The sequence below is a fragment of the Zonotrichia leucophrys genome, unplaced genomic scaffold, assembly GCF_028769735.1.
Source record: "Zonotrichia leucophrys gambelii isolate GWCS_2022_RI unplaced genomic scaffold, RI_Zleu_2.0 Scaffold_34_1600103, whole genome shotgun sequence".
In the NCBI taxonomy this organism is placed as follows: Eukaryota; Metazoa; Chordata; class Aves; order Passeriformes; family Passerellidae; genus Zonotrichia; species Zonotrichia leucophrys.
In genome coordinates this window covers 1,483,315-1,510,547 of record NW_026992239.1, presented here as the reverse complement: position 1 = coordinate 1,510,547, position 27,233 = coordinate 1,483,315, and the positions used below count along the sequence as shown (strand labels likewise).

Genomic DNA, 27,233 nt, shown 5'->3' with positions numbered 1-27,233 from the left:
TCTTCCCATTGGTCCACCCCCCTCTCGCCCCGCCCATCATCCCAACGCAGCGCCGCGATTGGTCGCGAGCCGGAGGTCGCCCCGCCCCCTGGCGTCCGCCCGGCGAGTCTCGCGCTCCTCCTCCCCCCTCCCCTCAGGTGGCGAAAAAGGCGGGAAAAGTCTCGCGCCCCCCCACTCCCCTCACGCCGGGGAAATGGCGGCAAAGCGGTGGAAAAAACGCAGAACACCCAAAAATGACTCGCAGTGGTGCATTTGTACCCTCCCTTGGCCTTAACAGCCGTTATTGGAAGCACCTGTGCTGCCGCCACCACCTGTAACGCGCTGCCAGGTGGAGGAAGAGGTGGCAAAATGGCGGCGGGGGCTGAGGGGAACTTGGTGCCCGTATCCACCCCCAGCCCAGTAATGGGATACTGGGGGCACCTCAAAATCCCAGAGAAACCTTTATGTGAGGTGCTCAAACTCACCTGTACAGCTGAGAGTGCTGTGAGGGGTAAGGCTTATGGCTTGGGGAGCCACCCTCTGTCTTTTGGGGGGTGAACAAGGGGGTTTTGGGGAGGTGTGGGACCTTAGGAATTGTTTGGGGTGTCCAAAGTGGTTTTTGGGGTGCTCTGGAGGGTTGGGGGGCTCATATAGTGTCAGAATGGGGCATTGGGTGCTATAGGAATTAAAGAGGCTGTGGAGGTGGAGTGCTCTCAATAATGGGGTGCAGCCCCAATGCTGAGCACTCCTCTTGACCCCAATTTTGAGGTTAAGTGGCTGAGCATTAAATCTGTAAAAACTGGGTACCCTCTATCATAGGGGAGTTCTACAACCCCACTCACCCCCCCAAAAACCTCCACATTTCAACCTCCTACTCAAGAGACCCCTCAAACCACACCTACAGCACCCCTGTTCCTCTAGATCTTCTATTTCTAAAACAGAGCATTTTTTAACCACCTCTCAATTAAATACAATATTTTTATTTAATTTGTAGGTGCCTCAAAACTGCATGGCCGCCTCCAAGGTCTCCGACAGCTTCGTGGCGATTTTCTCTGTGGGATGGGAGTGATCAGGAATTTGAAGGGAGGTGGTCAGGGAGGTTTGGGAGAGGGGTCAGGAAAATGGGGTGTCTTCACTTACGTGCTCTTTTTTGCAGTTTTTTCCTCCTTTTTCCAGCTGCCTGCAGCCCCTGCCCCTGGAATAGAGGGGGGAGCGCAGCCACCTCCTCCAGGCTGGGGGCTCGGGGCACCGGCTCCCCCCCAGAGCCCCCCGACTTCGCCCGGGGCTTCAGCTCCACTGTCATCGTGCCAAGCTGTGTGTGTGGGGGGGGACACAAATATTAACCCAAAAAAACCCCCCAAAAATCCCCCCCAATCTCAGCAAATCCCTTCCCACCTCCAGGTCGCCGCTGTCGTCCTCCATGGCCTCTCCTTCCCCTTCCTCCTCTGGGGACAGCTCAAGCCCTGTCACCGTCACTGGGACAGCTGTGGGGAGGGGGGGGTCCAGGTGAGTTTTGGGGGGGTTCCCAAGGGGGATGGGAAGGGGGTTCAGGTGTTTCTCACCTGCCAGGGCCTCGGCATCGCCCCGTTCCAGAGCTTCCAGGTCCAGTGCTGGCCCCAGTGCTGGCAGGATTTGGGCCTCGAGCTGCACCCCCTGGGATTTGGGGGGGTGGGTGTAGTAGGTGATCTTGCCACTGTGAAAAAAAAGGGGGGTCAGGGTGTGGGGAGACCCCCTCCTGTCCCCAAAAATAGAGCTCAGGGTATGGGGGGACCCTGCAGCCCCTCCCAAATGGGGGAACGGGGTTGAAAGATGCCTCCAGTCGCCAAAAAGGGATTCACAGGGTGTGAAAAAACAGCTCTGAAACCTGAAAAAGGGGAGTCGAGATGTGTGGGAGACCCCACAGCCCCCCAGAAAGGGGTCCCAGGGTCTGAAAAACACTCTTTGGTTCACAACAAAAGGCTCAGAAAGTGTGGAAAGACCCCTCTTGTCCCTAAAAAAGGGGAGTCAGGGCATAGGGAGACCTTGTAGCCCCCCATAAAATGGGGTTAGGCTGTGTGGAAAGACCCCTCCTGTACCCAAAATGGGGTCAGGGTGTGGAAACCCCTCCACCCACCCAAAAAAAGGGATCAGGATGTGGAAAGCTCTCCCAAGCTCCTCCAAAATGGGGTGAGGGTGTGGGAAGACCCCTCCACCCACCCAAAAAAGGGGGATCAGGGTGTGGAAATCCCTCCCAGCCCCTCAGAAACAGGTTCAGGGTGTGGGGAGACCCCTCCAAGCCCCCCCAAAAAAGGGGGTCAGAGTGGGAAACCCACTTCCAACCCCTCCAAAAATGGGTGTGGGCATGAGAAGACCCCCCCCCCCCACCCAAAAAAGGGGGTCAGGGTAAAGAAACCCCTCCCAGTTCCCCCAAAAAGGGGCTCAGGGTGTGGAAATCCCTCCCAGCCCCTCAGAAACAGGTTCAGGGTGTGGGAAGACCCTCCCAACTCCCCCAAAAAAGGGGGTTAGAGTGGGAAACCCACCCCTAGATCCTCCAAAAAGGGGTGAGGGTGTGGGACCAAAAAGGGGCGAGGGTGTGGGTGGGGAAGACCCCTCCACCCACCCCAAAAAAGGGGCTCAGGGTGTGGAAACCCCTCCGGAACAGGTTCAGGGTGTGGGAAGACCCCTCCCAAACCCCCAAAAAAGGGAGTCAGAGTGAAGAAACCCCTCCCAACCCCATAGAAAGGGGCTCAGGGTGTGGGAAGACCCTCCCAACTCCCCCAAAAAAGGGGGTTAGAGTGGGAAACCCACCCCTAGATCCTCCAAAAAGGGGTGAGGGTGTGGGTGGGGAAGACCCCTCCACCCACCCCAAAAAAGGGGGCTCAGGGTGTGGAAACCCCTCCGGAACAGGTTCAGGGTGTGGGGAGACCCCTCCAAGCCCCCCCAAAAAAGGGAGTCAGAGTGGGAAACCCACTTCCAACCCCTCTAAAAATGGGTGTGGGCATGAGAAGACCCTTCCACCCACCCGAAAAAGGGGGTCAGGGTAAAGAAACCCTTCCCAACCCACTAGATAGGGGCTCAGGGTGTGGGAAGACCCCTCCAACTCCCCCAAAAAAGGGAGTCAGAGTGAGAAACCAACCCCCAGGTGCTCCAAAACGGGGTGAGGGTGTGGGAAGACCCCTCCACCCACCCCAAAAAAGGGGGTCAGGGTGTGGAAATCCCTCCCAACCCCTCAGAAACAGGTTCAGGGTGTGGGAAGACCCTCCCAACTCCCCCAAAATAGGGGGTCAAAGTGGGAAACCCACTTCCAACCCCTCCAAAAATGGGTGTGGGCATGAGAAGACCCTCCCACCCACCCAAAAAAGGGGGTCAGTGTGAAGAAATCCCTCCCAGTCCCCCCCAAAAAGGGGCTCAGGGTGTGGAAACCCCTCCCAGCCCCTCAGAAACAGGTTCAGGGTGTGGGAAGACCCCTCCACCCACCCAAAAAAGGGGGTTAGAGTGGGAAACCCACCCCTAGATCCTCCAAAAAGGGGCGAGGGTGTGGGTGGGGAAGACCCCTCCACCCACCCCAAAAAAGGGATCAGGATGTGGAAAGCTCTCCCAAGCTCCTCCAAAATGGGGTGAGGGTGTGGGAAGACCCCTCCACCCACCCTAAAAAGGGGGATCAGGGTGTGGAAATCCCTCCCAGCCCCTCAGAAACAGGTTCAGGGTGTGGGAAGACCCTCCCAAGCCCCCGAAAAAAGGGAGTCAGAGTGGGAAACCCACTTCCAACCCCTCCAAAAATGGTGTGGGCATGAGAAGACCCTCCCACCCACCCAAAAAAGGGAGTCAGAGTGAAGAAACCCCTCCCAGCCCCCCATAAAGGGGTCAGGGTGTGGGGACCCCCCCCCCCAGAAGTTCCCTGTGCCCCCCAGACCTGGTCCAGTCGCGCAGCAGGGCCGTGGCAGCAGCGTTGGCATCCGGGAGCCCCCCCGGGCGGAGCCGGCCCTGCCGCCGTGCCAGGTGTGCCAGGAACTGCAGGGGGTCACTGCAGGGGGGCACCCCATAGAGCTGGCTCAGCTGGGGGGGCACAAACAGGGGTTTGGGGGGGTGGGCACAGCGGGCACTGGCACCCTGTGCCACCCTCAGGGGCCAAAGTGGGTGGGGTCCCCCTGAAATAACCTCCCCTCCTCCACAGTGTTGAGCCCCTCCATAATCCAAATTTTGGGGGTCACTGAATCCCTCAAAGGAATGAGCTGGAAAAATGGGGTCCCCCCAGGGGGGCACCCCATAGAGCTGGCTCAGCTGGGGGGCAGGAAAAGAGGGGTTTGGGGGGGTGGGCACAGCGGGCACTGGCACCCTGTGCCACCCTCAGGGGCCAAAATGGCCAAAATAGGGTGGGGGGTCCCCCTGAAATAACCTCCCCTCCTCCCCAGTGTTGAGCCCCTCCTTAATCCAAATTTTGGGGGTCACTGAATCCCTCAGAGGGATGAGCTGGAAAAATGGGGTCCCCCCAGGGGGGCACCCCATAGAGCTGGCTCAGCTGGGGGGGGCACAAACAGGGGTTTGGGGGGGGTGGGCACAGCGGGGACTGGCACCCTGTGCCACCCTCGGGAGCCAAAATGGGGTGGGGGGTCCCCCTGAAATAACCTCCCCTCCTCCACAGTGTTGAGCCCCTCCTTAATCCAAATTTTGGGGGTCACTGAATCCCTCAAAGGGATGAGCTGGAAAAATGGGGTCTCCCCAGGGGGGCACCCCATAGAGCTGGCTCAGCTGTGGGGGGACACAGAGGGGTTTGGGGGGTGGGCACAGCTGGGACTGGCACCCTGTGCCACCCTCAGGGGCCAAAATGGGCTGGAAATGCCCAAAATGGGGTGGGGGGTCCCCCTGAAATAACGTCCCCTCCCCCTGGGTAGGGGCACAGCGTGGGCACCCCCAATGTTGAGCTCTAATCCCAATTTTGGGGGTCACTGAATCCCCCAAAGAGCTGAGTGCTAAATCTGCTGATTCAGCTGGAAAAACGGGGTCCCCCCCAAATTCATGGCATTGCCATGGGGATGGGGGCCCCCCCCACCCCCCAACACCCCCCCAGGGGGGTCCCCAATACCTGCTGGGGGGGGCAGCGCTGCAGGATGGCGCAGGCCGGGCTCAGGGGGTCCCGCAGGCGCTGGGGGGCCAGGGCCCCCCTCAGGGGGGCGGCGGCCGGGGGGTCCCCCGAGTCCAGCACCACCCCCGGGCAGTCCAGGAGCCGGATGTGCCCGTCCAGCTGCACGGCCTGCAGGCACCTGGGGGCGGGGCCGAGAGACACACCCACTGTGCACCTGGGTGCCACGCCCACCACACCTGGGTGGGGTCTGTGCCACACCCACCACATGTGGGTGGGGTCTGTGTGCCACACCCACCACACCTGGGTGGGGTCCATGCCACGCCCACCACACCTAGGTGGGTCTGGGTGCCACACCCACCACACCTGAGCAGTCTGTGCCACACCCACCACACCTGGGTGGGTCTGTACCACACCCACACCTGGGTGGGGTCTGAGTGCCACGCCCACCACACCTGGGTGGGGTCTGTGCCACGCCCACCACACCTGGGGGGGGGGGGTGTCTGTGTGCACTGCCCACCACACCTGGGTGGGGTCTCTGCCACACCCACCACACCTATGTGAGGTCTGTGCTACACCCACCACACCTGGGCAGTCTGCCACACACACACCTGGATGGGGTCTGAGTGCCACACCCACCACATCTGGGTGGGGTCTGTGCCACACCCACCACACCTGGGCAGTCTGTGCCATACCCACTGCACCTGGGCAGGGTCTGTGCCACACCCACCACACCTGGGTGGGTCTGTGTGCCATGCCCACCACACCTGGGCAGTCTGTGCCACGCCCACCACACCTGGGTGAGGTCTGTGCCACACCCACACACCTGGGTGGGTCTGTGCCACGCCCACCACACCTGGGCAGTCTGTGCCACACACACACCTGGGTGGGGTCCGTGCCACGCCCACCACACCTTGGTGGGGTATGTGTGCCATGCCCACCACACCTGGGCAGTCTGTGCCACACCCACACCTGGGTGGGGTCTGTGTGCCACACCCACCACACCTGGGGGGGGTCTGTGTGCCACGCCCACCGCACCTGGGCAGTCTGTGCCACGCCCACCACACCTGGGGGGGGTCTGTGTGCCACACCCACCACACCTGGGCAGTCTGTGCCACACACACACCTGGGTGGGGTCTATGTACCACGCCCACCACACCTGGGTGGGGTCTGTGTGCCACACCCACCACACCTGGGTGGGGTATGTGTGCCACACCCACCATACCTGGGTGGGTCTGGGTGCCACGCCCACCATACATGGGGGGGGTCTGTGCCATACCCACTGCACCTGGGCAGGGTCTATACTACACTACCACACGTGGGTGGGGTCTGTGTGCCACACCCACCACACCTGGGTGGGGTCTGTGTGCCACACCCACCACACCTGGGCAGTCTGTGCCCCACACACGCCTGGGTGGGGTCTGTGTGCCATGCCCACCACACCTGGGCAGTCTGTGCCACACCCACCACACCTGGGTGGGGTCTGTGCCACGCCCACCACACCTGGGTGGGTCTGTACCACACACACAACTGTGCAGGGTCTGTGTGCCACACCCACCACACCTGGGCAGTCTGTGTGCCACGCCCACCACACCTGGGTGGGTCTGTGTGCCACGCCCACCACACCTGGGCAGTCTGTGCCACGCCCACCACACCCGGGGGGGTCTGTGTGCCACACCCACCACACCTGGGCAGTCTGTGTGCCACGCCCACCACACCTGGGTGGGTCTGTGTGCCACGCCCACCACACATCTGGGTGGGGTCTGTGCCACACCTATCACACCTGAGCAGTCTGTGCCACACCCATCCATACTTGGGCAGGGTCTGTGCCATGCCCACTGCACACCTGGGTGAGGTCTGTGAGCCACACCCACCACACCTGGGTGGGGTCTGTGTGCCACGCCCACCATACCTGGGTGGGGGTCTGTGTGCCATGCCCACCACACCTGGGCAGTCTGTACCACACACACCTGGGTGGGGTCTGTGTGCCATGCCCACCACACCTGGGCAGTCCGTGCCACGCCCACCACACCCGGGTGGGGTCTGGGTGCCACACCCACCACACCTGGGTGGGGTCTGTGTGCCACGCCCACCACACCTGGGCAGTCTGTGCCACACCTACTGCACACCTGGGTGGGGTCTGTGAGCCACACCCACCACACCTATGTGAGGTCTGTGCCACACCTGGGCAGGGTCTGTGCCACACCCACCACACCTGGGCAGTCTGTGCCACACCCACACCTGGGTGGGGTCTGTGCCACACCCACCACACCTGGGCAGTCTGTGCCACACCCACACCTGGGCAGGGTCCCCCCAGGCTCCACCCACAGCCCCCCCACCCTGCACAGGTGGCCCCGCCCCGCCAGGTGGGCTCACCTGGTGACCCCGGGCGTGGCGCCCACCCCGCAGGCGCGGCTGCGCTTGAGGCTGTTGATGAGGCTGCTCTTGCCCACGTTGGGGTACCCTGGGGAAGGGCTGAGAGTCGGGGGGGACCCCAAAACGCAGCCCCCGTTCAACCCCAGCCCCCCAACTGTCCCCCCAAACCCCCCACTCAGTTATTTCACAATGCACTCAACCCCAGCCCCCCAAAATCCCCCCATATTCCCCCAGACCCCAAAGCCCCCAGCCCCACTCACTCATTACACCCCGCTATTTCACAGCCCCCCATGTTCCCCCTGCCCCCTACTCCTCCCACAGCCCCCCCAAACCCCCCCTCACACCCCAACCCTCCATTTCACAGCCCCCCTCAACCCCCAGCCCCCCAAAACCCAAACCCCCAATCCTCCCTTTCACAGCCCCCCTCAACCCCCAATTCCCCCCTCACACCCCAACCATCTGTTGCACAGCCCCCCTCAACCCCCAGCCCCCCAAATCCTCCCTCATACCCCAACCCTCCCTTTCACACCCTCCTCAACCCCAGACCCCCAAAACCCAAACCCCCCCTCACACCCCAGCCCTCCATTTCACAGCCCCCCACTCCTCCCACAGCCCCCCAACCCCAAACCTTCTCTCACACTCCAACCCTCCATTTCACAGCCCCCCTGAACCCCCAAACCTCCCTTACACAGCCCCCCATGTTCCCCCCTGCCCCCCAATCCTCCACACCCCCCCAAACCCTCCATTTCTCAGCCCCCCAAATCCCCCTTCACACACCAGCCCTCCATTTCACAGCCCCCCTCAACCCCCAGACCCCCCAAACCCTCCCTTACACCCTGACCTCCCGTTCACAGCCTTTCATTCATCCCACAAACCCCACAAATCCCCTCACACCCCAATCCTCCATTTCATAGCCCCCCACTCCTCCCACAGCCCCCCAACCCCAAACCTTCTCTCACACTCCAACCCTCCCTTTCACAGCCCCCCCTCAACCCCCAGACCCCCTTTTTACAGCCCAGCCCTCCCTTTCACAGCCCCCTCAACCCCCAGACCCCCCCTCACACCCCAGCCCTCCCTTTCACAGCCCCCCACTGCACCCCCAGCCCCTGACTGACCCACGACCCCCACGGTGATGGAGCCCCTGCCCTCCCCGCAGCGCCCGTAGTTCCTCAGGAGGTGCAGGAGGTTCTCGGCCCCCACGCAGGCGCCCCCAGCCAGAACATCCTTGGGGGCTGAGTCCGCCGGCAGCCGGCTCTGCTTCTGTGGGGGCACAGGGTGGGGGGGTCAGGGGGCTATTACAGTGTCTTTAGACGGTCACGGTGGTGAGAGGAGGATGAGAATCTTGTTTCTTGATCAGAAGGCTTGATTTATTTATATAAGATATATAATACATTATAACTACACTAAAAAGAAAAAGAAGAGAAGTCGCAGAGAGCGGCTATGCTAAAAAATAGAATAGAAAGAATGAACAACAAAGTTCTGTGTGCAGGGAATCTGTCCCTGAGCTGCTCCTGTGATTGGCCCTTAATGGTACACAAGGAAAATGAGCCAATCCCAGGGGCACCTGCTACATTTCACAGCAGCTGATAACAATTGTTTACATCCTTCTTCTGGGGCTCTGCTTCCCAGAAGATGGACAAATCCCAAAGAAAGGATTTCTATGAAAAAAATGTCTGTGACAGGGGGACCCCCTGCCCTGAGCCCCCCCACCTCCCCCAGAGCCCCGGCACCCACCAGGTTCTGGCTCTGCTGCTGCGTGCACGCCTTGAAGGCCACGGTGGGGAATTCGTTCCTCAGGTGCTTCAGCCACGCGGCCACCACGTCCCTCGGCACCAGGTCTGTGTGGGGAGGGGACACACGGGGGTGTCAAAGTGAGGGAGTGCTGTGGTGTGTTCTAAGTTTGTTAGTTGCTCCCCTATTTTCTGTATTAAATGGTTTCTTCCTTTTCCAGAACTTCCTGCTGCTGCCCTGTCAGTTAGGTTGCTATGGAAATGAAACTGCTCCTCTCCTGGTTTCTCTTATAAAGTGAAAGTTGTTTCATCCTTGAGCTCAGTCAATCACTCCTTTTCTCCTCCCAGGTTTCGAGAATTTTCTTTTCTCTGGGAGGTATGGTTGGCTGTAGCCCCGGAGCCCCTCCTATGATTTATAACAGTTGGTTACTTTGGTATATCAGTTATGTTTCGTACCTCCAAATATGTATTTCTATTGGATAGCCGGGTTTCCCTGCCTCCTTCCCCCTTTTCCCTTAAACCTCTCTCCTGCCCCCTGTTCGGGGCCATTTGCTGAGTGTTTCCCCTCCTTGTTGGTTCTTCTGTAATAAACCGACAGTTTACCCCCACCAAGTGGTCGCCTCCTAATTCGTCTCTCACCCAGCTCAGCCCGAGGCCAAGACGCCGAGTGGGGCTGGGTTCAGCTGCACAGGGGCCCTGGCCTTCACCCTTCACCTGCTAGCCAGATCCAGGGCCGTGTACGCCCCCGCGCAAGGGAGCGACCACCTTTGTTGATTTTCTGACTCCGTTTATTCACTCAATCAGTCCCTTTTTATAACCGTGTTAATTAAGTTCATGCATATTGCAAACCCGAGCTCACAACAGGCCAGAGATAACACACCAACTCCTCCTTATGTTTCCAATATCAAGATTTGGGTTCTCAAAATTATTTTTGCTTTCCCAAAACAGCCAAAGATAGAATATCTACTTGTTATGAGAAAGCTGCCTGAGAACTCTGGTATGCAAGGTTCTCAAGGTTTTCATGTTTGTCACTTTTACCTGTAATTAAAAACAACCTGAGAACCTCTGCTGTTTAAAGAAACCGGCTGTGAGAATTTGCTCTTCACAGCTGCCTTCCAAGCCATTTCTGAAAAAATCTCCAACACAGGGGGACCCCCCAGATCCACGCTGGGACCCCCCCAGATCGCAATCACAATCACAATCCCCCCCTCACCGATCTTGTTGAGGACGAGCACGAGGCGCTGCTGGGCCCGCAGGGCGCCCTCGAGCCGGGGGCTGCGGCAGCCCTGGGGGTCCCGGGCGTCCAGCACCTCCAGCACCACGTCAGAGGCCGTCAGCACCTGTCAAAATCGGGGTTCAGATGGGGGAAAAGACCCCCCCCCCCCAAAAATCCCGCTCACCCCAGCCCTTACCCCACGGCACTGACCTTGCGCAGCTCCCGGCCAAAATGGCGCAGCGACGCCTCGTCCTGGGGGGGCTGGGGGGGCTCCTCATCCTCCTCTTCCTTCTCCTGGGGGCACCTGTGTTAGGGGGACCCCCCCCAGGATGGGGGGGGCACACCTGGGGAGCCCCCCGAATTCTGGGGGGAGCCCCCCTGTGTGGGGAGCCCCTTGTCCTGGAGAAGAGCCCCCCACCCTTCCTTCCAGGGGGAGCCCCTCACTCTCAGGAGAACACTCTCCTTGGGAAGCCCCCCACTCTTTAGGGAGCCCCCCATTCTTAGGAGCCCCCCAATCTTTAGGGAGCCCCCCCCGGGGGTCCCCAGCCCCACCTGGCTCTGGAAGCGCTGCTGTCGCTGCAGAGCATCCGCCAGGTGCACGGCCAGGTGTGAGCGCTGCTGCCCCCTCAGTGGCTGTGGGACAGGAGGGGTCAGACCCCAAATCTGCCCTGAGTCAGACCCCAAACTGCCTGCTGGGGTCAGACCCCAAACCTCCCCAGATCTGACCATAAATTCCCCCAGGTCAGACCCCAAACCCCTCCTTGGGGTCAAACCCCAAACCCCCCAAGTCAGACCCCAAATCCCCTCAGGTCAAATCTCGAATCCCCCAGGGTCAGACCCCAAATCCTCACTGGGGTCAGACCCCAAACTCCCCAGGTCAAACCCCAAATTCCCCCGAGGTCAGACCCCAAACCCCTCTAGGGGTCAGACCCCAAACCCCCCCATTTCCAACCCCAAATCCTCTCTCGGGTCAGACCCCAAATCCCCCCGAGGTCAGACCCCAAACTCCCCCATTTCCAACCCCAAATGCCCTCAGGGTCAGACCCCAAATCCCCTCAGGTCAAATCTCAAATTCCCCACTGGGGCCAGACCCCAAACTCCCCAGGTCAAACCCCAAATCCCCGAGGTCAGACCCCAAACTCCCCCATTTCCAACCCCAAATCCTCTCTGGGGTCAGACCCCAAATCCCCCAGGTCAGACCCCAAACTCCCTCAGGGTCAGACCCCAAATCCCCCAGGTCAGACCCCAAACCCTCACTGGGGTCAGACTGGAGGGGTGACCTCACACAGCCCCCCCAGATTTGTACTCGAGGGGGGACCCCAAAATTCCCCAGCGGGTTCACGATGGGAGGAACGCCCCAAAATCCTCCTGTGCTCAGATTTGGCAGGGACACCCCAAAACACCCCGTGGAAACCCCAGAATCTGGGGGACAACCCCGAACTCCCCCCGCGAGGTCACCCCCAAAACGCCCCCCGGGTTCTTCACCCGTCTCTGCCGGGTCTTGCTCTGTTGCTCCGCGAAGGCGGCGAAGCGCCCGAGCTGCGGCACCCCCGGGTCCTTCTTGATCCCGACTCGGGCTCGCAGGGCCTGGGGACAACGCGGGGGTGACACGGGGACACCCCGAGAGAGGGGGCGTCATACACAGGGGGGGTCACAAGGGCTGCACCCCAAACCCGCCCGGCCCGGGCTCACCTGGACGCGCTTCTTGCGGGACTTCTCCATCTGTCGTCCTGCAGGGAGGGGGGCGGTGAGTGCGGGGAGGGTCCCCAGAGCCCCCCGAGCCCTCCCGGTGCCTCCCCGCACTCACGGGACCGGGTCATGGCTGCGGCTCCCACGCCGCCGGGGTTCCTTGGCGCTAAGAAATGGCGTCATTTCCGGCGCAGCGAAAAAGGCTTCATCGCCACGCCAAGATGGCGGCCAACTGCACCATTCAACATGGCGCCCCCCCACGGCAATACCGTACCCAAGATGGCGGCCCCCATCTGGTACATCCACACCCCCCCATGCCACACCCAATATGGCGTCTCCCGACCCTCCCCTCAATGTGGCCAACAGCGACACAGCCGCGCTCAAGATGGCGGACAGCGGCAAACCCGCCTTTAGTGCCACATCCAACATGGCGGCCCCACCACCGCCACACCCAAAATGGCCGCCAGCCTCCACCCGCCACACCCAAGACGGCCGCCACGCCCACCCCTCCCCCCAAGAACGACCGGGACTGCCCTTACCAAGAGTGCACTTTTTTATTCCTTTTTTTTTTTTTTTAACTTTTTTCTCTCAGTTTTGGGGTGGGGGGAGGGGGCTGAACTTCTTATTTATAATTTCTGGGGGCTCCCCCTTTCACCATCCCCGCCCCCCCCCAACCCCCCACACAGGGGGGAGGGGGTGAAAGGGGGGGGGGTAAGGAGGGAACCCCCAACCCTCCAACAGAGCAAAAAACCGCCCCCCCCCAAACCGGGACTGGAGAAAAAAAAAAAAAAAAAAAGAAAAATAATAAACCCCGAAAAAAAAAACCAAAACAAACCAAAAAAAGCCAATGGAACCAAAAAATATATATATATTTATAGAGCCCCTGCGGGGAGGCCGGCGCGGCCCCCCTAGGCCAGGCCGAAGCCCTCGGAGCACTCCTGGATGGCCAGCAGCAGCATGTGCCGCAGCTTCTCGTAGCTCTCGTAGGCCGGCAGGTCCAGCTGGTTGAAGCTGGGGACACACCCAGGACGTGGCATTGTCACCTCCCGCAGCGCCACCCCGGCCACACCCCGCTGCCCCTCCATGCTCCTGTCCCCCCACTCCGAGCTGGTGTCATTGTCCCACCTTGGGTGTGTCACAGTGCCAGGGTCACCCCAGTGCCACCTCAGCTGTGTGTCCCTTGTCCCCCCCATCTCCATGTCCTCCTGGTGTCCCCTGCCACCCTTCCATGGCCCCCCGTCCCAGGTGTGGGCAGAAGGTGGTGCTCCAAGTGTCCCCTGATGTCCCCCCGTGTCCCTCACCAGGTGTTTGTCAGGGGAAGGTGCTCAGTGTCCCCTCCTGTGTCCCCATTCCTGTGTCCCCCATTCCTGTGTCCCCTCCTGTGTCCCCATTCCTGTGTCCCCCATTCCTGTGTCCCCATTCCTGTGTCCCCATTCCTGTGTCCCCATTCCTGTGTCCCCGTTCCAGGTGTGTGCTGGCATTACGTGCTCAGCGTCCCCTCATGTCCTCTCGTCCCTGTGTTCCCATGTCCCCTCACCAGGTGTTTACCAGGTTGTCACCCCCCATGTCCCCCCCAGTGTCCCCATGTCCCCTTGCCAGGTGTGTGCTGGAGGGACAGCCCAGTGCTCTGTGTCACCCCATGTCCTTGTCCCTGTGTCCCCATGTCCCTCACCAGGTGTGGGGCCAAGGGCAGGGCTCAGTGTCCCCACCGTGTCCCCATGATCCCCCTGTGTCCCCTCAGTGTCCCCATGTTCCCCCATGTCTCCTCAGTGTCCCCATGTCCCTCACCAGCTGTGTGCCAAGGGCAGTGCTCAGTGTCCCCATGCCCCCCACATGTCCCCATGTCCCCCACGTCCCCGTGTCGCCCTCATGTCCCCATGTCCCTCACCAGGTGTGTGCCGAGGGCAGTGCTCAGTGTCCCCATGTCCCCCACATGTCCCCCCCATGTCCCCATGTCCCCCTGTCCCTCACCAGGTGTGTGCTGAGGGCAGATGGTTGGTGTCCCCATGCCCCCCCCCATGTCCCCTCAGTGTCCCCATGCCCCTCACCAAGTGTGTGCCAAGGGCAGCCGGTTGGTGTCCCCGTGTCTCTCTGTCCCCTCCATGTCCCTGAGTCCCCCTCTGTGTCCCCCGTGTCCCCAATGTCCCTCACTAGCTGTGGGCCAAGGGCAGGGCTCAGTGTCCCCACCGTGTCCCCATGACCCCCCAGTGTCCCCATGTCCCTCACCAGGTGTGTTCCGAGGGCAGCCAGTCGGTGTCCCCATGTCCTCCCCAGTGTCCCCATGTCCCCCCATGTCCCCCCCAGTGTCCCCGTGTCCCATGTCCTTCACCAGGTGTGAGCCGAGGGCAGTGCTCAGTGTCCCCATACCCCCCCCATGTCCCCCCCAGTGTCCCCATGCCCCCCTCCAGTGTCCCGTGTCCCCCCCAGTGTCCCCATGTCCCTCACCAGGTGTGTGCCGAGGGCAGTGCTCAGTGTCCCCATGTCCCCGTGTCCCCCCCAGTGTCCCCGTGTCCCTCACCAGGTGTGTCCCGAGGGCAGTGTTCAGTGTCCCCATGTCCCCGTGTCCCCCCCAGTGTCCCCATGTCCCCAGTGTCCCTCACCAGGTGTGAGCCGAGGGCAGCCGGTCGGTGTCCCCATGTCCCCCATATGCCACCCCCAGTGCCCCCCACAGTGTCCCCATGTCCCTCACTAGCTGTGGGCCAAGGGCAGGGCTCAGTGTCCCCACCGTGTCCCCATGTCCCCCCCAGTGTCCCCATGTCCCCCCATGTCCCCATGTCCCTCACCAGGTGTGAGCCGAGAGCAGCCGGTCAGTGTCCCCATGTCCCCCACATGTCCTTGTGTTCCCTCATGTCCCTGTGCCCCCCCCATGTCCCCATGTCCCTCACCAGGTGTGAGCCGAGGGCAGTGCTCAGTGTCCCCATGACACCCCAGTGTCCCCATGTCCCCGTGTCCCCCTCATGTCCCCATGTCCCCTCACCAGGTGTGAGCCGAGGGCAGTGCTCAGTGTCCCCATGTCCCCCACATGTCCCCATGTTGCCCCCATGTCCCCCGTGTCCCTCGCCAGGTGTGCGCCGAGGGCAGCCAGTCGGTGTCCCCATGTTCTCCATATGCCCCCCCCAGTGTCCCCATGCCCCCCCCATGTCCCCCCCAGTGTCCCCATGTCCCCGTGTCCCCCCCCATGTCCCCCTCATGTCCCCATGTCCCCTCACCAGGTGTGAGCCGAGGGCAGTGCTCAGTGTCCCCATGTCCCCCACATGTCCCCATGTTGCCCCCATGTCCCCCGTGTCCCTCACCAGGTGTGAGCCGAGGGCAGCCAGTCGGTGTCCCCATGTCCCCCACATGTCCCCACCATGTCCCCCCCAGTGTCCCCGTGTCCCTCACCAGGTGTGCGCCGAGGGCAGCCGGTCGGTGGAGCGGTCGTCGCGGTGGATCTGGAATTTCTGGATGCCGTTCATGCCCTCGAGGGCGGCGAATCCCTGCAGGGGCACCTTGGACGTGCCCGTCACGAACTGCAGGAACTTGGCGCGGTCGGCCTGGTCGAAGGAGCGCAGGGCACGCCAGAACCACTGGATCTGGGCACGGGGACAGGGACAGTCACACACTGGGACCCCCTGGAACCCCACAGAACCCCCCAAAATCACCACAGAATCCCCCCAGAACCCCCTGAATTTGCCCCAAAATCCCCCCAGGATCCCCCTTCCAGGTTCCAGTCCCACCTGGATGGAGTTGCCCTGGTACCCAGAACCCTCCCAGAACCCCCTGAAATCCTCCCCAAACCTCCTGAAACACCCCCAGGACCCCCTGAAACCTCCCCAGCAACCCCTGAGATCACCCCAGAACCCCCTGAAAGCCTCCCCAAACCCCCCTGAAATGCCCCCAGGACCCCCTCAGGACCCCTGCCCCACCTGGATGGAGTTGCCCTGATATCCAGAACCCTCCCAGCACCCCCTGAGATCACCCCAGAATCCCCTGAGATCACCCCAGAACCCCCTGAAATCCCCCCAAACCCCCTGAGATAGCCCCAGAACCCCCTGAAACACCCCCAGAACCCCCTGAGATCACCCCAGGACCCCCTGAAATCCCCCCCAAACCCACTGAAACACCCCTGAACCGCCTGAAATGCCCCCAGGACCCCCCCAGGACCCCGCCCCACCTGGATGGAGTTGCCCTGGTACCCAGAACCCTCCCAGAACCACCTGAGATCCCCCCAGAACCCCCTGAAATCCTCCCCAAACCTCCTGAAACCCCCCTGAGATCACCCCAGAACCCCCTGAAATCCTCCCCAAACCCCCTGAACCCCCTGAAACGCCCCCAGGACCCCCCCCAGGACCCAGCCCCACCTGGATGGAGTTGTCCTGGTACCCAGAACCCTCCCAGAACCCCCTGAAACCCCCCTGAAACACCCCCAGGACCCCCTGAAACCTCCCCAGCAACCCCTGAGATCACCCCAGAACCCCCTGAAATCCTCCCCAAACCCCCCTGAAATGCCCCCAGGACCCCAGCCCCACCAGGATGGAGTTGCCCTGGTACCCAGAACCCTCCCAGAACCACCTGAAATCCCCCCAGAACCCCCTGAAACACCCCCAAAACCCCCCGAAATCCTCCCCAAACCTCCTGAAATCCCCCCTAAACTCCCTGAGATAGCCCCAGGACCCCCCCAGGACCCCCCAGGACCCAGCCCCACCAGGATGGAGTTGTCCTGGTACCCAGAACCCTCCCAGAACCCCCTGAAATCCTCCCCAAACCCCCTGAAACCCCCCTGAAACACCCCCAGAACCGCCTGAAATCCCCCCAGAACCCCCTGAGATCACCCCAGGACCTCCTGAAATCCTCCCCAAACCCCCTGAGATAGCCCCAGAACCCCCTGAAACACCCCCAGGACCCCCTGAAATCCCCCCAGAACCCCCTGAAATCCTCCCCAAACCTCCTGAAACCCCCCTGAACCCCCAGGACCCCCCCAGGACCCTGCCCCACCAGGATGGAGTTGCCCTGGTACCCAGAACCCTCCCAGAACCGCCTGAAATCCCCCCAAACCCCCTGAGATCCTCCCCAAACCTCCTGAAACCCCCCCCAAACCCCCTGAGATAGCCCCAGGACCCCCCCAGGACCCCCTGAAATCCTCCTGAAATGCCCCCAGGACCCCGCCCCACCTGGATGGAGTTGCCCTGGTACCCAGAACCCTCCCAGAACCCCCTGAGATCCCCCCAGAACCCCCTGAAATCCTCCCCAAACCTCTCCAAACCCCCTGAAACACCCCCAGGACCCCCCCAGGACCCCAGCCCCACCTGGATGGAGTTGCCCTGGTACTTGTGGTACTCGGTGTTGGCCTTGAGGTCGTCGATGTCGATGGTGGGCAGCCCCGAGATGAGCAGCTCCAGCTCCTGCTCCGTGAAGATGGAGATGAGGCGCTTGGGGATGATCTCGTAGAAACCTTCCAGGAACGCCGCCAGCTGCTTCCTGATGGCTCCTGCGGGAATTTGGGGGGGGTCAGGAGGGTCCTGGGAGCCCCCCAAAGCCCCCCCAGGGCCCCGATGCTCACCGGTCATGCGCATCTGGCACACGAGGTGCACGTACTCCTTCTTGTTCTCCTCCGTCACCAGCACGTTGGCCCCGTTGGGCTTCAGGTCCCGCACCTCGCACACCCCGAACTCCTGAACCTGGGGGGCACCGAGGGGGTCAGCAGGGTGTGGGGAGATGGGGGGACATTTCTGAACCTCAAACACCCCAAATTCCTGCACCAGGGGGCATGCGGGGGTCAGCAGGGCGTGGGGACATTCCTGAACCTCAAACACCCCAAATTCCTGCACCTGGGGAACCTCAAAAACCCCGAATTCCTGCACCCGAGGAACCTCAAAAACCCCAAATTCCTGCACCTGGGGGGTGACAAGGGGGTGAGCAGGGTGTGGGGACATGGGGGGACATCTCTGAACCTCAAACACCCCAAATTCCTGCACCTGAGGAACCTCAAACACCCCAAATTTCCACACCTGGGGAACCTCAAAAACCCCAAATTCCTGTACCTGAAGGGGTCACCAGGGTGTGGGGACATCCCTGAGCATTAAACACCCAAAATTTCAACATCTGGGGAACCTCAAACACCCCAAATTCCTGCACCTGGGGGGTGACAAGGGGGTCAGCAGGGTGTGGGGACATGGGGGGACATCCCTGAGCCTCAAAAACCCCAAATTTCCACACCTGGGGAACCTCAAAAACCCCAAATTCCTGCACCTGAGGGGGTCACCAGGGTGTGGGGACATCCCTGAGCATTAAACACCCAAAATTTCCACATCTGGGGAACCTCAAACACCCCAAATTCCTGCACCTGGGGGGGGGACAAGGGGGTGAGCAGGGTGTGGGGACTTGGGGGGACATTCCTGAGCCTCAAACACCCCGAATTCCTGCACCTGGGGAACCTCAAAAACCCCAAATTCCTGAACCTGGGGGGCACTGGGGGGTTAACAGGGAGTGGGGACATGGGGGGGACATTTCTGAATCTCAAACACCCCAAATTTGTGTACCAGGGGGGTACAGGGGGGTCATCAGGGTGTGGGGATATGGGGGGGACATTTCTGAGCCTCAAACACCCCAAATTCCTGCACCTGAGGAACCTCAAAAACCCCTGAATTCCTGCATTTGGGGAACCTCAAACACCCCAAATTTGTGTACCAGGGGGGCACGAGGGGGCACCAGGTTGTGGGGACATCCTTAAACCTCAAACACCCCAAATTCCTGCACCTGGGGAACCTCAAACACCCCGAATTTGTGTACCAGGGGGGCACAGGGGGGTCAGCAGGGTGTGGGGATATGGGGGGACATCTCTGAACCTCAAACACCCCAAATTCCTGCACCTGAGGGGGTCACCAGGGTGTGGGGACATCCCTGAGCCTCAAACACCCCAAATTTCCACACCTGGGGAACCTCAAAAACCCCAAATTCCTCCACCTGGGGAACCTCAAACACCCCAAATTTGGGTACCAGGGGGGCACAGGGGGGTCATCAGGGTGTGGGGACATGAGGGGGACATTCCTGAGCCTCAAACACCCTGAATTCCTGCATTTGGGGAACCTCAAACACCCCAAATTTGTTCACCAGAGGAGCACAGGGGAGTCAGCAGGGAGTGGGGACATGGGGAGGACATTTCTGAGCCTCAAACACCCCAAATTTCCACACCTGGGGAACCTCAAACACCCCAAATTCCTGCACCTGGTGGGGTCACCAGGGTGTGGGGACATCCCTGAGCATTAAACACCCAAAATTTCCACATCTGGGGAACCTCAAACACCCCAAATTTGTGTACCAGGGGGGCACGGGGGGGTCAGCAGGGGGTGGAGATATGAGGGGGACATTTCTGAGGAACCTCAAACACCCCAAATTCCTGCACCTGGAGAACCTCAAAAACCCCAAATTCCTGCACCAGGGGGGCATGGGGGGGTCAGCAGGGAGTGGGGATATGGGGGGACATCCCTGAACCTCAAACACCCCAAATTCCTGCACCTGGTGGGGTCACCGGGGTGTGGGGACATGGGGGGACACCCCTGGCCCTCACACACCCCGAACTCCTGACCCTGAGGTGCCACCAGGTCACAGAGCAGGTCCCCAGCATGGGAGGGTGTGAGGGGACACCCCAGGGACACCCCCAAACCAAGGGGACACCCCAGGGACACCCCCAAACCAAGGGGACCCCCCGGGAGGGGAGGGGCCCCTCCGTGGCACACGGGACCCTCCAGGGGCGGCTGAGGACCCCCAGTGCTGGTTTGGGGGGTCCCTGTGCCTTTGGGGGGGTCCTGGTACTTTTGGGGGGTCATGGGCGTGTCCCTGTGCTCTCAGGGGTTCCTGGGGGTGTCCAAGTGCTCTTGGGGGTCCCTCTGCCTTTGGTACTTTTGGGGGGTCCCAAGGGGGTCCCAGTGCCAGTTTTGGGGGTCCCAGTGCCGGTTTTGGGGGTCCCGGTGCCGGTTTTGGGGGTCCTGGTGCCAGTTTTGGGGGTCTCAGTGCCGGTTTTGGGGGTCCCAGGGGTCCCGGTGCTGGTTTTGGGGGTCCCAGGGGTCTCAGTGCTGGTTTTGGGGGTCCCAGTGCCGGTTTTGGGGGTCTCAGTGCCGGTTTTGGGGGTCCCAATGCTGGTTTTGGGGGTCCCAGTGCTGGTTTTGGGGGTCCCAGGGGTCTCAGTGCTGGTTTTGGGGGTCCCAGTGCTGGTTTTGGGGGATCCTTATGCCTTCATGGGGGTCCTGGTACTTTTGGGGGTCCTGGGGGTGTCCAAGTGCTCTTGGGGGTCCCTCTGCCTTTGGTACTTTTGGGGGGTCCCAAGGGGGTCCCGCTGCTGGTTTTGGGGGTCCCAATGCTGGTTTTGGGGTCCCAATGCTGGTTTTGGGGGTCCCAGGGGTGTCAGTGCCAGTTTTGGGGGTCCCAGTGCCGGTTTTGGGGGTCCCAGTGCCGGTTTTGGGGGTCTCAGTGCCGGTTTCGGGGCCCCAGTGCCGGTTTTGGGGATCCCAGTGCTGGTTTTGGGGGTCCCAGTGCCGGTTTTGGGGGTCCCGGTGCTGTTTTTGGGGGTCCCAGTGCCGGTTTTGGGGGTCTCAGTGCCGGTTTTGGGGGTCCTGGTGCCGGTTTTGGGGGTCTCAGTGCTGGTTTTGGGGGTCCCAGTGCCAGTTTGGGGGTCTCAGTGCCAGTTTTGGGGGTCCCAGTGCCGGTTTTGGGGGTCCCGGTGCCGGTTTTGGGGATCCCAGGGGTGTCAGTGCCAGTTTTGGGGGTCTCAGTGCCAGTTTTGGGGGTCCTGGTGCCGGTTTTGGGGGTCCCGGTGTCGGTTTTGGGGGTCCCCACCTCGGTGCTGAAGGTGAGGTCGTAGCCCAGCGTGGAGACGTCGTTCTCCAGCAGGTACACGAGGCCCTGGTAGAAGTGATAGTCCTCGCTCTCCATGTCCGTGTACCTGGGGGGCCAAAAACGGGCTCAGAAACCGTGGGGAGCCCCAAAAATGGGGTCAGACCCTGCTGGGGAGCCCCAAAAACGGGGTCAGACCCTGCTGGGGAGCCCCAGATCTGGATCAGACTGTGCCAGGGGTGTAGAACCCCAAAAACAACAGTCCCACCCCCCTCTAATGGGGTCCAGCACCCCACAAATGGCTCAAACGCTCTCCCAGGGGATCCAGCACCCCCTAAATGCAGCCCCACACCCCAAAAATGCAGCCCCACACCCTAAAAATGCAGCCCCACACCCCAAAAATGCAGTCTCACACCCCTCTGAGGGGCTCCAGCACCCCACAAACAACCCCCCACACCCCACAAACACAATCCCACACCCCACAAACACAGTCCTACACTATTCTGAGGAGCTCCAGCACCCCATAAACACAGTCCTGCACCCCACAAACACCATCCCACACCCCACAAACACCCCCACACCCCACAAACACCCCCCACACCCCACAAACACAACCCCACACCCCTCTGAGGGGCTCCATCACCCCATAAACACAGTCCTGAACCCCACAAACATCCCCACACCCCACAAACACCTCCTCACACCATTCTGAGGGGCTCCATCACCCCATAAACACCTCCCACACCCCACAAACACCCCCAAAACCCACAAACACACTTCCACACCCCACAGATGCAATCCCACATCACTCTGAGGGGGACAAGCACCCCATAAACAGGTCCCACACCCCGCAAACACCTCCACACCCTACAAACACACTTCCATACTCCACAAACACAATCCCATTCCCCTCTGAAGGAGTCCAGCACCCCACAAACACCCCCAAACCCCACAAACACACTTCCACCTCCCACAAACACCCCCTCACGCCCCATAAATGCAGTCCCACCTTCTTGTGAGGGGCTCAAGCACCCCATAAACAGCTCCCACCCCACACAAACACCCCCTCACACCCCATAAATGCAGTCCCACCCTCCTGTGAGGGGCTCCATGACCCCATAAACAGCTCCCACACCCCACAAACAACTCCCCACACCCCACAAACACCATCCCACACCCCTCTGAGGAGCTCCAGCACCCCATAAACACAGTCCTGCACCCCACAAACACCCCCTCACCCCCCAAAAACACCATCCCACACCATTCTGAGAAGCTCCATCACCCCATAAACGCCTCCCACCTCCCACAAACACCTCCCCACACCCCACAAATACAATCCTACCCTCCTGTGAGGGGCTCCATCACCCCACAAACACCATCCCACACCCCACAAACACACTTCCACACCCTACAAATGCAATCCCACACCCCTCTGAGGGGCTCCATCACCCCATAAACACAGTCCTGAACCCCACAAACACCCCCACACCCCACAAGCACAATCCCACATCCCACAAACACAATCCCACACCCCACAAACACCTCCCCACACCATTCTGAGGAGCTCCAGCACCCCACAAACACAATCCCACACCATTCTGAGAAGCTCCATCACCCCACAAACACCATCCCACACCATTCTGAGGAGCTCCATCACCCCACAAACACCTCCCACACCCCACACAAACACCCCCAGGCCCGGCCCTTACCGCACGGACTTGCCCAGGATGTGTTTGTAGAAGGAGCGCGTGAAGTAGCACTCCAGCAGCCGGTTGTCGTAGACGGCCTTGGCCACGATCCTGCCCACGAACTTGAAGTAGCTCAGGTGGTTGGGGTTGCAGTGGGACGAGGGGTTGATGGTGTAGGTGACGCGGTCGCCGGGCGACGTGCGGAACAGGGCGTACATGGGGTTGAACATCTCGCGCGAGATGATCATGTACCACTCGCGCAGCAGCCCCCCGGCGTCCTGGCCCTCCTCGCCCTCGAACACGATGTACCTGGGGAGGGGGGGGGAAATTGGGGGGTCAGGGGGGTGGGAGAGGGGGTTTGGGGAGGGTGGAGGGGGTTTTGGGAGGATTTGGGGAGAGTGGAAGTGGTTTTGAGGGAAATTGGGGAGGATGGAGGGGGTTTTGGGGGGAATTGGGGAGGGTGGAGGTGGTTTTGTGGGGTTAAATGGGGGGTTAGGGGGTCGGGAGAGGAGGTTTGGGGAGGATGGAGGGGGTTTTGGGGGGAATTGGGGGGTTTGGAGGCATTTTTGGGGGGAATTGGGGGGGAACTGGGGGGTTAGGGGGTCAGGAGAGGGGGTTTGGGGAGGATGGAGGGGGTTTTGGGGGGAATTGGGGAGGATGGAGGTGGTTTTGGGGGGAAATTGGGGGGTTAGGGGGGTGGGAGAGGGGTTTGGGGAGGTTGGAGGTGGTTTTGGGGGGAAATTTGGGGGTCACGGGGGTGGGAGAGGGGGTTTGGGAGGGTGGAGGTGGTTTTGGGGGGAAATTGGGGGGTTAGGGGGGTGGGAGAGGGGGTTTGGGGAGAGTCGAGGGGGTTTTGGGGGGATTTGGGGAGGATGGAGGTGGTTTTGGGGAGGATGGAGGTGGTTTTGGGGGGAATTGGGGGGTTTGGAGGCGGTTTTGGGGGGACTTGGGGGGGAACTGGGGGGTTAGGGGGTCGGGAGAGAGGGTTTGGGGAGGATAGAGGTGGTTTTGGGGGGAAATTTGGGGGTCACGGGGGTGGGAGAGGGGCTTTGGGGAGGGTGGAGGGGTTTTGGGGAAATTGGGGAGAGTGGAGGTGGTCTGGGGGGAAATTGGGGGGTTAGGGGGGTGGGAGAGGGGGTTTGGGGAGAGTCGGGGGTGGGGTTTTTGGGGTTTTGGGGGAATTGGGGGGAGGGGTTGGGGGAGAATGGGGTTAGGGGTAGTTGGGGAAATGGAGGTGGTTTTGGGTTAAATGGGGGCTAGAGGGGCAGGGAGGGGATTTGGGGAGGATGGAGGTGGTTTTGGGGGGATTTGGGGAGGATGGAGGGCTGTTTTGGGGTGTCCCAGGTGTATTTTGGGGTATCCCAGGTGTATTTAGAGCGTCCCAAAGGATATTTAGGATATCCCAAGGATATTTTGGGGCGCTCAGGGGATATTTTGGAAACCCCAGGGGATATTTTGGATATCCCAGGACATATTTTGGGGTATCCCAGGTGTATTTAGAGCATCCCAAAGGATATTTAGGATATCCCAAGGATATTTTGGGTGTCCACGGGATATTCTGAGGCTGCCAGGACATATTTTAGGGTTCCCAGGGGATATTTTGGGGTTCCCAGGACATATTTTAGGGTTCCCAGGGGATATTTTGGGGTTCCCAGAAGCTCTTTTAGGGTCCCCAGGGGATATTTTGGATATTCCAGGGACATTTTGGATATCCCAAAGGATATTTAGGATATTCCAGGGATATTCTGGGGTGCCCAGGGGATATTTTGGATATTCCAGTTGGATATCCCAGGTGTATTCTGAGTATCCCAAAGGATATTTAGGATATTCCAGGGATATTCCAGGGATATTCTGGGGGTGCCCAGGGGATATTTTGGGGTTCCCAGAAGCTGTTTTAGGGTTCCTAGGGGATATTTTGGATATCCCAGGAGATATTTTGGATATTCCAGGGATATTTTGGATATCCCAGGGATATTTTGGATATCCCAGGTGTATTCTGAGTATCCCAAAGGATATTTAGGATATTCCAGGGATATTCTGGGGTGCCCAGGGGATATTTTGGGGTTCCCAGAAGCTATTTTAGGGTTCCCAGGGGATATTTTGGATATCCCAGGGGATATTTTGGATATCCCAGGACATATTTTAGGATATTCCAGGGATATTTTGGATATCCCAAAGGATATTTAGGATATTCCAGGGATATTCTGGGGTGCCCAGGGGATATTTTGGGGTTCCCAGAAGCTATTTTAGGGTCCCCAGGGGATATTTTGGATATCCCAGGTGTATTCTGAGTATCCCAAAGGATATTTAGGATATTCCAGGGATATTTTGGATATCCCAGGGGATATTCTGGATATTCCAGGGATATTCTGGGGGTGCCCAGGGGATATTTTGGGGTTCCCAGAAGCTGTTTAAGGGTCCCCAGGGGATATTTTGGATACTCCAGGGATATTTTGGATATCCCAGGGGATATTTAGGATATTCCAGGGATATTCTGGGTGTGGTCAGGGGATATTTTGGGGTTCCCGGAAGCTATTTTAGGGTTCCCAGGGGATATTTTGGATATTCCAGGGTATATTTTGGATATCCCAAAGGATATTTAGGATATTCCAGGGATATTCTGGGGGTGCCCGGGGGATATTTTGGGGTTCCCAGAAGCTATTTTAGGGTTCCCAGGGAATATTTTGGATATTCCAGGGATATTTTGGATATCCCAAAGGATATTTAGGATATTCCAAGGATATTCTGGGGGTGCTCAGGGGATATTTTGGGGTTCCCAGAAGCTATTTTAGGATATTCCAGGGATATTTTGGATACCCCAGGACATATTTTGGGGTTCCCAGAAGCTATTTTAGGATATTCCAGGGATATTTTGGATATCCCAGAGGATATTTAGGATATTCCAGGGATATTCTGGGGGTGCCCAGGGGATATTTTGGGGTTCCCAGAAGCTATTTTAGGATATTCCAGGGATATTTTGGATATCCCAGAGGATATTTTGGATATCCCAGGTGTATTCTGAGTATCCCAAAGGATATTTAGGATATTCCAGGGATATTCTGGGGTGCCCAGGGGATATTTTGGGGTTCCCAGAAGCTGTTTTAGGGTCCCCAGGGGATATTTTGGATATTCCAGGGATATTCTGGGTGTGGTCAGGGGATATTTTGGGGTTCCCAGGGGATATTTTGGATATCCCAGGACATATTTTGGATATCCCAGAGGATATTTTGGATATCCCAGGGATATTCTGGGGTCCCCAGGGGATATTTTGGGGTTCCCAGAAGCTATTTTAGGGTTCCTAGGGGATATTTTGGATATCCCAGGTGTATTCTGAGTATCCCAAAGGATATTTAGGATATTCCAGGGATATTCTGGGGGTGCCCAGGGGATATTTTGGATATCCCAAAGGATATTTAGGATATTCCAGGGATATTCCAGGGATATTTTGGGGGTGCCCAGGGGATATTTTGGGGTTCCCAGAAGCTGTTTTAGGATATTCCAGGGATATTTTGGATATTCCAGGTGTATTCTGAGTATCCCAAAGGATGTTTAGGATATTCCAGGGTGCCCAGGGGATATTTTGGGGTTCCCAGAAGCTATTTTAGGATATTCCAGGGATATTTTGGGGGTGCCCAGGGGATATTTTGGGGTTCCCAGAAGCTGTTTTAGGGTCCCCAGGAGATATTTTGGATATCCCAGAAGATATTTTGGATATTCCAGGGACATTTTGGATATCCCAGGTGTATTCTGAGTATCCCAAAGGATATTTAGGATATTCCAGGGATATTCCGGGGGTGCCCAGGGGATATTTTGGGGTTCCCAGAAGCTGTTTCAGGGGCTATTTTGGGGCGTCCCCCAGGCTCTCACAGTCGGTTCTTCATCTCCTCGGGGGATTTGCGGTGCAGCTCCCGGTACGAGTCCTCGAAGACGTGATCGCGCCGCACGTGCACGGCCATGTCCTCCTTGCGCAGCCCCTCGTCCAGGCGCTCCAGCTCCTGCCTGAAATACCTGGCCAGGACAAAAACGGGGGGTGTCAGGGGCTGTGGGACCCCCCCCATGCTGGGGAGACCCCTCCCCAAAACCCCACAGACTTGCGCTTGACGTCGAAGTCCAGCACGCGGATGTAATCGACCAGCACGGCGAAGGGGCCGTCGGCCAGGTGGGTGGTGGATTGGCGCAGGATCTGGTTCAGCACCGTCCGGTGGGTCTCTGGGGAAAGGGGGGGAAAAAAAAGGGGTCTGGGGGTGTCCTCGAATAGGGGAACCCCCCCCCCCTTTGAAAATGGCCCTGTGGTTGTGGGGATTTGGGAGGGGAGGTTTGGCCCCATCAGAGTTTGGGGACAGAGACCCGGTGGTGGCCTCGCTCGTGGGTGGCACCGAGGGCAGAGGGCTGAGGGGGTCAAAAATCCCCCAAATTCACCATTCCCAAAGACTTGAGGAGCTCAAAAATCCCCCAAATTCACCATTCCCAAATTCACCATTCCCCCAAATTCACCATTCCCAAAGACTTGAGGAGCTCAAAAATCCCCCAAATTCACCATTCCCAAATTCCCCTTTTCCAAAAACTTGAGCTCAAAAATCCCCCAAATTCACCATTCCCAAATTCCCCTTTTCCAAAAACTTGGAGCTCAAAAATCCCCCAAATTCACCATTCCCAAATTCACCATTCCCAAATTCCCCTTTTCCAAA

The 27,233-nt window shown here is 59.5% G+C and overlaps 2 protein-coding genes across 2 annotated transcripts in view; both read right to left on the bottom strand.

The window, feature by feature from the left end:
• Window positions 1–924: 924 nt before the first annotated feature.
• GNL3L (G protein nucleolar 3 like) lies at window positions 925–12,260 on the bottom strand. Its single transcript, XM_064737110.1, has 15 exons — window positions 12,168–12,260; window positions 12,053–12,090; window positions 11,846–11,947; window positions 10,913–10,993; window positions 10,571–10,654; window positions 10,358–10,484; window positions 9,149–9,252; window positions 8,530–8,674; window positions 7,415–7,502; window positions 5,042–5,219; window positions 3,872–4,014; window positions 1,542–1,672; window positions 1,375–1,463; window positions 1,120–1,291; window positions 925–1,031 (listed from the first exon to the last, which is right to left on the bottom strand). Exons 1-15 carry the CDS (start codon window positions 12,178–12,180, stop codon window positions 979–981), a joined length of 1,548 nt encoding a protein of 515 aa, XP_064593180.1. The 5' UTR covers window positions 12,181–12,260; the 3' UTR covers window positions 925–978.
• A 324-nt stretch (window positions 12,261–12,584) lies between these two features.
• The window catches only part of HUWE1 (HECT, UBA and WWE domain containing E3 ubiquitin protein ligase 1), a 107,128-nt gene continuing 92,479 nt past the window's right edge, over window positions 12,585–27,233 (bottom strand). Inside the window, exons 66-73 of the mRNA XM_064736975.1 lie at window positions 26,637–26,783; window positions 26,413–26,553; window positions 22,567–22,854; window positions 20,861–20,966; window positions 17,589–17,706; window positions 17,335–17,516; window positions 15,431–15,621; window positions 12,585–13,060 (exon numbers count right to left, since the gene is read on the bottom strand). Of these exons, the coding sequence (XP_064593045.1) occupies window positions 12,958–13,060; window positions 15,431–15,621; window positions 17,335–17,516; window positions 17,589–17,706; window positions 20,861–20,966; window positions 22,567–22,854; window positions 26,413–26,553; window positions 26,637–26,783 (1,276 nt within the window). The 3' untranslated portion in view covers window positions 12,585–12,957. The remainder of the gene's footprint in view (window positions 13,061–15,430; window positions 15,622–17,334; window positions 17,517–17,588; window positions 17,707–20,860; window positions 20,967–22,566; window positions 22,855–26,412; window positions 26,554–26,636; window positions 26,784–27,233) is intronic.